We start from the raw sequence: 11189 nt of genomic DNA, 5'->3' as shown, positions 1-11189 counted from the left end.
GTGAGAGAGAGGGAGGTAGTCTCTGCCATAATCAATATAGAGAACCCGCGCGCGCAGTGCCATCCGCATGCCCTGTGTGAAAGAATGCGCGAGAGAGGGGAGGAGTTCCAATCTCATACTTTCGCAACGGTCCAGCGCGAAAAGACAGATTTCATTTCACTGCTCGACACTGTGAGACGCAGACCAACCTAGTCCGCTACCACACCAGAAGTAAAAACCACTGAGCGACCAGCGACTGCTTTCCAGAAAACATCCAGACCACTGAGCCAACAGGACGGTCGCAAACTCTATTTTAGCCCCTGGGCGCGCAAACTACTGCGAGAGGAGGAGAAGACAGCCTCATTCACCACATCAGCCCCTGTTTCTGCGTTCCCGCCTCACCACTCTTCCGTGTTATCCCTGCGTAATAACCGTGCCAAGCTGGAGGAGGCGGCGGCACATTTGGGCACCTGCCGACGGGACCCGGAGCCGGTCAGGCTGTACGAGGTGGAGAGCAGCTCGCCCAGCACCCCATCACCCATGGAGGGCGACGTGACGGACAAGCAGGAGGACAGTGCCTCCGTCTGCGAGTTCGACCCCATCACGGGCAACATCCCCGCGACCAAAGTGGAGATCACCGTGTCTTGCAGGTAAATAGTCATGGTCACATATACACTTTTAACGTTTTGTGTAGTCCGTCTGAAAAAAATTATGTTGGTTAAGTTTATTATTCTTTAGTGCCATTCATACCTAGTCGACACAGATGATGACGTTCGTGTACTAAAACAATAGTCCACATAAAGGGTATCAATCATCTATATATGCATGCAAAAACCCACGTTATACTGAAAGGACTAAAGTTGACACTCAGAAACATCAACGAAAAGTTTTGGTAACCTGCGTTATTCTCGGGGAGGCGCACAGAGTCGACAACTGTGCCGACAGGCTACACCGATAGCTTTGCAGTTGCTACATGCGGCAGAGTGAATTGTTTAACCCCTGGAGAACTTCCCCAAGACTCCCAACATACAGGCTTGTGCTACTGTCGGGTAGTTTGGTTAATGGGGTGTGCCGAATCCCAAATGTTCCCCACTCTCCCTCCCTCAGCCCACACGCAAAAGTGATTAGAGCTGCACACACACCGCCCATGATGCACCTGCTGTTTACACCATCCCTCCGAGTCTCACAACCCTCTATAAACTCCGTGGGATGTGTTTTTGCCCCTCCAAAAACACAGATGGTTGTGGTGGCGTTCCCCAGTAGCGCTCTATGCTGTGTTTTTGATTGAAGACACATGTCCGCTTTCTCCCCAAGCAAACAGCACGCCAGGGGAAGCTGTGACAAGCCCACTTCTGAACACAGAATCTCTTTGATGCTATTCATTACTCGGGACATCAGATGACGGCGGCTGTCCCTCGACTCATTGAATATACATTGCCGAGCTCTCTCCTTTCCTCTCGCCACTGAGCGCGGAGCCGGCGCCCCCAGTCCCTCATAATATTTATGCCTTCTGCTTGCTGCGGGGGGTGGGGTGTGTCTATTTTTATTTTTTATTTGGCACTTCGACGCTGTTAAATGCTAATGGAGTCGTATTTGATGTTTAATGTATTGCACTTTCAGTATTTTTTTTCTCTCTATTCAAAACAGCCCCCCACTCAACTTCAAAAGAATGATTATAAATCAGCCACAAATAACCCATATATTAAACGAAACCATCATACTTGTGTGGATAAAGTAGCAAGAGATTCCTTCTTCATAGTCAACATATAAGTACTTCCACTTTGAAAATAATAACCCAGATCTATGACAGCTGCTCATCCTGTGATGGAGCACGGCTGCTCTTGGTTAAGACACAAAAAAAACCCACAACATCTCGGTGCTGGAGTGATTCTCTGCACTGCGTTCCAATTTCATCTTAAACACATTGCACAGGTAGCCTAGGGAGCCCGATGGAGACTGCTCTTTAATGAAGGCAATTTGTTTGCTTGTCAGAGCACTCACCCCTTCTCCATTGAGTTATCTATACATCATAATTTGTTATGTCACTTCCAGCCATTTAGGAAGAGTCGCCTCAGAATCCTTAAGTGACTGTCCTCATCAGAGATATGCCTACAGTATTAGGTCTTAATATCATCCTAACATAGTTCTCTGTGTGTGTGTGTGTGTGTGTGTGTGTGTGTGTGTGTGTGTGTGTGTGTGTGTGTGTGTGTGTGTGTGTGTGTGTGTGTGTGTGTGTGTAAGTGTGTGTGTGTGCGTGTATGTGTGTGTATGTGTGTATGGGCATATGTGTGTATGCGTGTGTGTGTGTGTGTGTGTGTGTGTGTGTGTGTGCGTGCGCAAATTGCATTTAGCAGAAAAACCCGCCCAATTTTTGCCATAGAAATAAATAGAATCAGGCTTCTAGGCAGGTTTTGAGCATTTTTTGGGCTGGAAATCATCACCCCCACGGGAAGCGATCCCATTCCTCTCTGTTTCAACACATTAGTGGAACAAGAATCACGCAATTTGGTAACCGCAAGAAAGTAGGAAGTAGAAAGAATGAAAAATAAGTATTCAATACAGGCTATACAACCGATCCCTGTGCCTTTGGAAAATAAAAGGCACGTGCTGTATATATCAATTCATCCTGCCCCTGATTTTTGCCGGTACATAAAACCCCAGAGAGTGGCCACATGAGTCGACACTCCAAATGAAATGGGGAAAAGGTGAGTAGCCGTGTGGATGGGTGACTGAGAGGAGAAAGAGAAAACATCCGCCCACAATTCCCTCTGTGTGTGTGTGTGTGTGTGTGTGTGTGTGTGTGTGTGTGTGTGTGTGTGTGTGTGTGTGTGTGTGTGTGTGTGTTGTCCCTGGGGGAGTCAGTCTGACACCCTCTCCCACCCTTGACTGACTGCCCCAAACCCAGGAGTGCGCGCACACACACACACACACACACACACACACACACACACACACACACACACACACACACACACACACACACACACACACACACACACACACACACACACACACATGGCCTGGTGCAAGCGCAGCTATCAGTGGCACCATTTGGCGTGGGTAATTGATTCGGTAAGGCTGAGAGAGGCGCTTGATTGGCTCAGACATGGAACCGATCGAATTGGGACTGGTGTGTGTGTGTGTGTATGGCCTGTGTGTGTGGTGTAGGGGGTCTCTGTGTGTGTGTGTGTGTGTGTGAGTGTGTGTGTGTGTGTGTGTGTGTGTGTGTGTGTGTGTGTGTGTGTGTGTGTGTGTGTGTGTGTGTGTGTGTGTGTGTGTGTGCGTGCGTGCGTGCGTGCACGTGCATGTGTGTATCTGTTTGTGTATGCGAGTGTGGGTGTTCTTATGTGTACATGTGCCTTGTATGTGTGCCACTGTTGTTACTGGAGAGATGTGAATGTGGGCTGAATTGTGGTCGAAGGGAGATGTGTGTATATGTGGGGAGTGTGTGTGAAGACTGGCAGATAACCTCTTATCAAAATAAGAGTTTTCTGCCTCCGTGTGATACAGGATTGGATTGTTCCTCTGATTGTGTTTTTCCCTGGCCTGAGAGGTCATGTGTGTGTGCAGGAGAGATGGGGGTGTGAGAGGTCGAGTGTGTGTGTGTGTGTGTGTGTGTGTGTGTGTGTGTGTGTGTGTGTGTGTGTGTGTGTGTGTGTGTGTGTGTGTGTGTGTGTGTGTGTGTGTGTGTGTGTGCACGCCTTTGGATGTTTTTGTTTCTGTAAGTGGCTGCGTGTGTGTGTGTGTCTCTGTGTGTGTGTGTGTGAGTGTGTGTGCACGCGTGTGTGCGCGCATGTGTGCGCGCGTGTGTTTGTGTAGCTCTTTCTCCCTCTCTCTCTGTATCGCACCAGTCACTTTCCCTAGTGTGTGGACATGTGTGTGTGTGTGTGTGTGTGTGTGTGTGTGTGTGTGTGTGTGTGTGTGTGTGTGTGTGTGTGTGTGTGTGTCTGGTCATCTGTAAGCGTTTGTGTATTTATGGCCGCATATTTTTGAGTTTGTGTGTTTGTTCCAGTTAGTTTGGTAGCTTTTTGTGAGCAGAGGCAGTTGAATGGCTTGTCTTGCCGAATGTGTGTGTGTGAATATCTGTTTCTCTGTGTGTTTGCATTTGTTGTGAGTCTCTCTCTCTCTCTCTCCCTCTCTCTCTCTCTCTGAGTGTGTCTGAGTGTGTTTGTGTGTGTGTGTGTGTGTCTGTGTGTGTGTGTGTGTGTGTGTGTGTGTGTGTGTGTGTGTGTGTGTGTGTGTGTGTGTGTGTGTGTGTGTGTGTGTGTGTGTGTGTGTGTGTGTGTGTGTGTGTGTGTGTGTGTGTGCGCTTGTCTGTATGTGTGTGTGAGGGTGCAGAGGGGACTGGCGGGTTCATTGGAATCGTGCTGGCTGCAAATTTGTGTAATCCTCCCACCCGCCGCATCCTCACCGCACCGCACCGCACCCACAGCTCAGCTCAGAGTTACAAACACACACACACTCACACACACACACACACACACACACACACACACACACACACACACACACACACACACACACACACACACACACACACACACACACACACACACACACACACACACCACAACCATTGGAGCTTAAAAATGACAAACACTGGCAGCTTTGGAGTTAGACAGCACTTGGCATGGAGGTGCACATGTCTGCCCCCCCTAACCTCTGCCAAACACCAAAGTAACGCCAAAGGTGTTGCGTCACTAGGAGGGCGTGGCGTGGCTAGTTGAATCCATACTGGGGAATGTAATATATAGGGGTGTAAATACTATCGAAATGTATCGACATATCGCGATATATTCTGATGATTTTTTTTGTTTGTTAAATCTTTTTATTTCAAAGGACACTCAAACACATTTTCTCTGTCTTTTGTTTGTACAGTCTCCAAGTCCTTTACAATTATCTCCCCATCACTCCCCCAACATGGGATAGTCCGATACACATAACAAATCAGAAACACTGTTAACAATAATAATAATAAAAAATAGACAAAGAGATTAAGTAGAACAGAACATAAACCATACATCCATACCTACACACACACACACACTCACACACTCACACACTCACTCGCGCACACACCCACATATTCTGATGATTGATTCGAATCGCATGGTATCGTGGAGAATTCTTAAGTATCGAAAATAATCGGATCGCTGACCCCTGCCCAATAACTTATTGGGTGTGGAAAGAAATTGGGAAAAAAATCGAATCGAATTGCATCGTATCGTATCGTGGGGCATTCTTAAGTATCGAAAATAATCAAATCGTATTGCATCGAATAATAAGATATCGATATTGAATCGTATCGTCATGGAGGCTGTGATTTACACCCCTAGTAATATATGACCCTTGCTATTTTGCTCTCCTGATTCTGGAGATATAGAACAGCAACCATGACAGATAAGTGAAGCAGTTGTCTCTCAGTTCATGCAGATGATTGTTCAAATGGTGGATTTGGTGATTGCCATGCTGATTTCTCTCCATCTTTTTGTGTTACTTTCTGCTCCTCTTTTTCCTCTTCCTTGTCTTCGGTGGATCCCCAGTCTAAACGCTATCAGCACTTGGAAGAAGAGAGAGGTCTCGCACACTCCTAAGTTGCAGAAATGATCTTTTAATGTGACGACGTTTTGGCCTGTCGGCCTTCCTCAGGTCACGTGAAATGGCCAAAACATTGTCATATTAAAGGATAATTTCTGCAACTCAGGAGTGTGCGGCACTTCTCTGTTCTTTCAAGTATTTTACTGATTGTCAGCACCTCCTTTTCTGGTGTGCGTTTTTACACCTCCACTCATCAACACTATCAGCACTGTTTGCAAAAGGCCATAAGGGGTTTCCCACTCTCAAGTCTTTTATTGTGATAGGAGATTCAGAACAGGCACACCCTGTCAAACAAGTGAAACTGTTGATTTTTAGTTTAGACAAATTATTCAAATGTGAATGCGAATGTGAATGTTCCTTTCTGAGTTGTCTTTCCTTTTCCCTTAGCACTGTCGACAAATTATCTTAAGTATTTTCCTCTCTCAAGTCTTGCTTTTAATAAGAGATTTCGAAAAGCAAACCCTGACAAGCAAGTCAAGCTGTTTTATTTTAGTTTAGACAAATGATTCAAATGGTGGATGTTTCTTTCTGATTTGTCTTCCCTTTTCCCTTAGCACTGTCGACAAATTATCTTGAGTGTTTTCTTCTCACGAGTCTGGCTGGTGCGAGGAGATTTCTAGGTTGACGTGAGGTTGTTGTCGTAGTGTTTAGATTAAATAATATGCCCATGTCCTCCTCTGATTTCTCCATCTCTTTTGTCTCGTACTCTGCAGCACCCTCTTCCTTCACCTTCCCTTGTCTCTTTCTTCTGTGAATCCGTGCATTATAATTAGCGCTGTCTCCAAACGAACGCCCTTGTTTTCCTCACATAAGTCTGGCTTGGATGATGAGGCCGGAGGATTAGACAAGTAACACAGACAGAGAGGTGAAGGAATTGTTCTGGAGTTATAGATAAACGATATGATCATTACTGCCTTCTCTGATTTCTTGTTCTCTTTTATTAAAGTTTTCACATTGCGCTTGTTTGTCTATTTTTCCTCCATCGATGGTAATTAAGAAATGATCATGAGTGTTTTCTGTCTGGATTTTGTGCAGAGATTAGAGGCTGACATTAAGGCCACATTGTTTTTTCTCATACTCATAAGTCTGGTTGAATGTGGCGCTTTAGAAAAGTAACACAGAGATGTGCAGATGTCGACTTGGAGTTTAGATGAAGGATGAGTCTTTTCTGGTTGTTTTTTTTTTCGTTCTCATTTCCTTCTCTGATTTCTCTCTCTGTTCTGTCTTCGTGCCTGCTCCTCTTCTTTCACCTTCTTTCCTTTGTCATTTCTTTCTCTCTGTCTATTTCGTCTCATCTTTCTTCCCCCCATCTTCATTTGCTTCTCTCTTCCAGTCTTCTCATTCCCTGCTCACTTCTTATCTATTCCCCTCCTCTCTTCTTCTTAACTCCTCTCCCCCTCTCTGTTCCTCACCTCTACTCTCCTCCACTCTCTCCCCTCCTTCTGTCCCCTTTCTTCCTCCTTTCTCTTCTTTTCTTCTCTCATCTCCCTTTCATTTTCTCTTCCACCCTCTTCTGCTCTCCCCTCTCATCCTCTCATCTCCTGTTCTGCTCCCTCCAGTCTCTTTCTTCCTGTTCCCTCCATGTTCCTCCTCTCCTCTCTTCTCCTCTCCTCTCCTCTCCTCTCCTCCTCTCTTCTCCTCTCCTCTCCTCTCTTCTCCTCTCCTCTCCTCTCCTCTCCTCTCCTATCCTCTCCTCTCCTCCCCTCCCCTCCTCATCTCATCTCCTCTCTTCTCCTGTCCTCTCCTCTCCTCTCCTCTCCTCTCCTCTCCTCTCTTCTCCTCTCATCCCCTCTCCTCTCCTCTCCTGTCCTCTCCTCTCCTCTCCTCTCCTCTCCTCTCCTCTCATCCCCTCTCATCCCCTCTCATCCCCTCTCATCCCCTCTCATCCCCTCTCATCCCCTCTCCTCTCCTCTCCTCTCCCCATCCTCTCCTCTACTCTCCTCTCCTCTCCTCGTCCTCTCCTCTCCTCTCCTCTCCTCTCTTCTCCTGTCCTCTTCTCTCCTCTCCTCTCTTCTCCTGTCCTCTCCTCTCCTCTCCTCTCCTCTCCTCTCCTCTTCTCTCCTCTCTTCTCATCTCCTCTCCTCTCCTCTCCTCTCTTCTCTTCTCCTCTCCTCTCCTGTCCTCTCCTCTCCTCTCCTCTCCTCTCTTCTCTTCTCCTCTCCTCTCCTGTCCTCTCCTCTCCTCTCCTCTCCTCTCCTCTCATCTCCTCTCCTCTCCTCTCATCCCCTCCTCTCTTCTTTTCTCATTTCCTCTCCTCTCCTCCTCTCTCCTCTTCTCTACTCCTCTCTCCTTTCCTCTCCCTCCTCTCCTCTCCTCTTCTCCTCCTCTCCTCTCATCTTCTCTCATCTTCTCTCCTCTCCTCTCCTCTCCTCTCATCCCCTCCTCTCTTCTTTTCTCCTGTCCTTTCCTGTTTTCTCCTCTCCTCTCTCTCTGTTCCTGCTCCCTGTTCCTCCTCTCCTCTCCTCTCCTCTCCTCTCCTCTCCTCTCCTCTCCTCTTTTCTCTCCTCTCCTCTCCTCTCCTCTCCTCTCCTGTCCTGTCCTCTCCTCTCCCCTGCTCTCCTCTCCTCTCCTCTCCTCTCCTCTATGCCCCTCTCCTCTCCTCTCCTCTCCTCTCCTCTCCTCTCCTCTCCTCTCCTCTCATCCCCTCCTCTCTTCTTTTCTCCTGTCCTTTCCTGTTTTCTCCTCTCCTCTCTCTCTGTTCCTGCTCCCTGTTCCTCCTCTCCTCTCCTCTCCTCTCCTCTCCTCTCCTCTCCTCTCCTCTCCTCTCCTATCCTCTCCTCTCCTCTCCTCTCTTCTCTCCTCTCCTCTTTTCTCCTATCCTCTCCTCTCCTCTCCTCTCCTCTCCTCTCCTCTCTCCTTCCTTCTTTATTATGGATGGTGCCAATGAGAGGCTGTGGTGTGGTAGTGGCGTCGTGTAAATGCCATCGCCAGCCTTCAGGGCAGGATCTCTTGTGATTTGGTCCTCCGCAAACAGCATGTTTGAGCCTCCTGACTTATGTCCTTCTCTTTCCTTTTCTTGTTCGCTCCTTTTCTCTCTCCCCCTTCTCTCTCTGTCTCTATCTCTGTCTCTGTCTCTCTCTCTCTCTCTCTCTCTCTCTCTCTCTCTCTCTCTCTCTCTCTCTCTCTCTCTCTCTCTCTCTCTCTCTCTCTCTCTCTCTCTCTGTCTCTCTCTCTCAATCTCACTCTTTCATCCTTACCCAACCCCCATCTGCCTTCCCCTCTGTCTTTCTTTTTCTTTTCTTTTATGCATCCTTTCCTCTACTTTCCCCTTTCGCCAGCCATCTCTCATCCTTACCCAACCCCACCCTTTTCCTTTCTCTCTCTCTTTCTTTCCTTTTATTTTGTTATGCATCTCTCTCTCTCTCTCTCTCTCTCTCTCTCTCTCTCTCTCTCTCTCTCTCTCTCTCTCTCTCTCTCTCTCTCTCCCTTTCCCTCCGTCACCCTCCATTCACCCTCCATATACTGCTGGTCCGTCTCTGGACCAATAAAAGATTCACACACATGCCATTACATGGAGTCCCATATGCCCCCGGGCTGGAGCCATCTAAGCCTGCCAGCTACAGCTACGGCTAGCTCCTGCCTCCAGTGCCAGTGTCAGCAGTGGTTCTACCCATTTTGGGGCCCTTGGCGAATATAGACATGGGGCCCTCTTTTATTATTTTTGTAGCTATTTGCAGAGGCGGGACAGGCCCGGGACAAAGTCATGTGAAAGGGCCCCCAATTCAATACATACAATGTAAAGAGGAACCAATTTTGGGCCACCCCTCTCTCCCTGGGCCCGGGACAACTGACCCCTTTGCCCCCCTGTCAGCTTCCCTGATGGCGGGGTTCAATTTTGGGGACCCTTAAATGGGGCAGATTTGGTGGGGCCCTATGCAATTACCTAGTCTGCCTATTGGTAGAAACGTCTCTGTAAGTCACTGTCTTGTGATCCAGCCACTCAAGGCAGCAGTGAAAACACAGAGGAAATGAACCCTCCAGGGGATGGAGAAGGGAGGTGATGGGATGGTGACACTGACAGTCTTTATCCACATTTCACCGGTTTAGGCCCACTTACTCACTTACTTACTTGCTTCCCTGGCTCCTGTGTGTTATAATGAGGAAGAGGGCATGCTGTGCAGCCTGATGGGAAAGAAGGATGTGATGGAGGAGCGATGCTACTAGAGGGGGAAGGGAGGCCTGCTTTTCACATGAAATAAAGGTGGAATGTCCACACACTGCTCCCCCTTTTCTTTTTCTTTTTCTTTTACCAAGTGAACGTTTTCGAGCGGTGTGCTCTCTTCATCTCATAGTATCTCACTTTTTGTCCTGCACCTGCATGTTGGATATGTGCACCACTACCTTACTTGATTGGTTTCTGCTTTTCCCCAAATCCACCTGAAGGTGGAGTAAAGAAATTCGAGAAATCCACAGGCATACATTGTGCAGTGTCAATTCAACACTTAAGAGGGTTGAATGTATGCATAACACTCTTCTGCTTTTCCCAAATCCACTCCCAGAAATCATTGAAACATAAAAGTGAAAGCATGAAGTGAAAGCCCAACCGGGAAACTCCAACTCCCATTGTCATTGTGATACAGCACTCCACAGCACACAAGTGAAGACTTCACACTGCACACAACAAAATTGCATTTATGCCTCACCCATGCAAGTGGGCAGCCCCCAATGGCGACCGAAAGGGAGCAGTGTGGCGGGACGGTACCATGCTCAGAGTACTTCAATCATGGAGGAGGATGGGGGAGAGCACTGTTTAATTATTTATAGTAACATACCTAAAAATCATAGAAATTTGAAGAAATGTTTCCCTGTCAGTGTTTTCAAAAGGGTCAGTTGTCCCGACCCCAGGGAGATGTGGGTCCCAGAAGTGAGTCCTCATTACATTGTAGGCTATGCATTGAGAGGGAGGACCTCTAAGAGGAGTTTGTCCTAGGCCCTGCCAGAGCTGTGATTGCGGAGGGATGAGAAGTGCGATAGCTCGCTTCATTCTGAAAAAATCATTTTACTCTTTGGTCAGTCTAACATTTTCAGAGTTAATTCTTCTCAATATTGGGTAAATAGTATTAAGAGCTGTAAAGTGGAAATTACATTGGACACCGGCAGAGTTTTACACTGATGTTTCAGTCTGCTGTTACAGTAATCTGTAACAGTGTATCTGTGATCTCCTCCACAGTGTTATAAATACTCTATCTAGATTTATACTGCATTTTTACTGTGTGTGTACTACTTGACTATTCTGGAAAAGTGTAAGCCCCCACTCTTTTCTATTCAAGCAGAGCTTGCGTTATTGATGTCAGTGCAGATTGAGTAAAGGGATCGAGTAAAGGGAGCAGGGCAACCGACTAGGGAGGGGATGGTGGTGGTGTGGTGGTTGCAGTGGGGTGGGTAGGAGGTGGCGGTGGGGATGGGGGTGGGGTGAGTAGGAGGTGGTGGTGATGGTGGGGATGGTGTGGTTGGGGTGGGGTGGGGTGGGGGTGGGGGTTTTGGGGTTACGGGTGCTGGGCATAGGGAGATGGGGATGGGCCCAGAAGTGGCTCCTCACAACATTATATGCTGCAAATAGGGGCTCTCAGGAAGGGATGAGAGGTGCAATATCTGGTTTTATTCAGAAAATA

The 11189-nt window shown here is 47.7% G+C and overlaps 1 protein-coding gene across 1 annotated transcript in view; it reads left to right on the top strand.

Annotated features, from left to right (window-relative positions):
• Nucleotides 1-519: 519 nt before the first annotated feature.
• Nucleotides 520-11189, top strand: part of LOC134457439 (copine-5-like) — a 208858-nt gene continuing 198188 nt past the window's right edge. The window contains exon 1 of the mRNA XM_063209453.1: nt 520-629. Within this exon, the coding sequence (XP_063065523.1) occupies nt 520-629 (110 nt within the window). The remainder of the gene's footprint in view (nt 630-11189) is intronic.

Source organism: Engraulis encrasicolus, chromosome 10 (assembly GCF_034702125.1).
Source record: "Engraulis encrasicolus isolate BLACKSEA-1 chromosome 10, IST_EnEncr_1.0, whole genome shotgun sequence".
Taxonomy (NCBI): domain Eukaryota; kingdom Metazoa; phylum Chordata; class Actinopteri; order Clupeiformes; family Engraulidae; genus Engraulis; species Engraulis encrasicolus.
The sequence above is the reverse complement of the archived record's forward strand: the minus strand, read 5'-3'. Positions and strand labels throughout refer to the sequence as shown.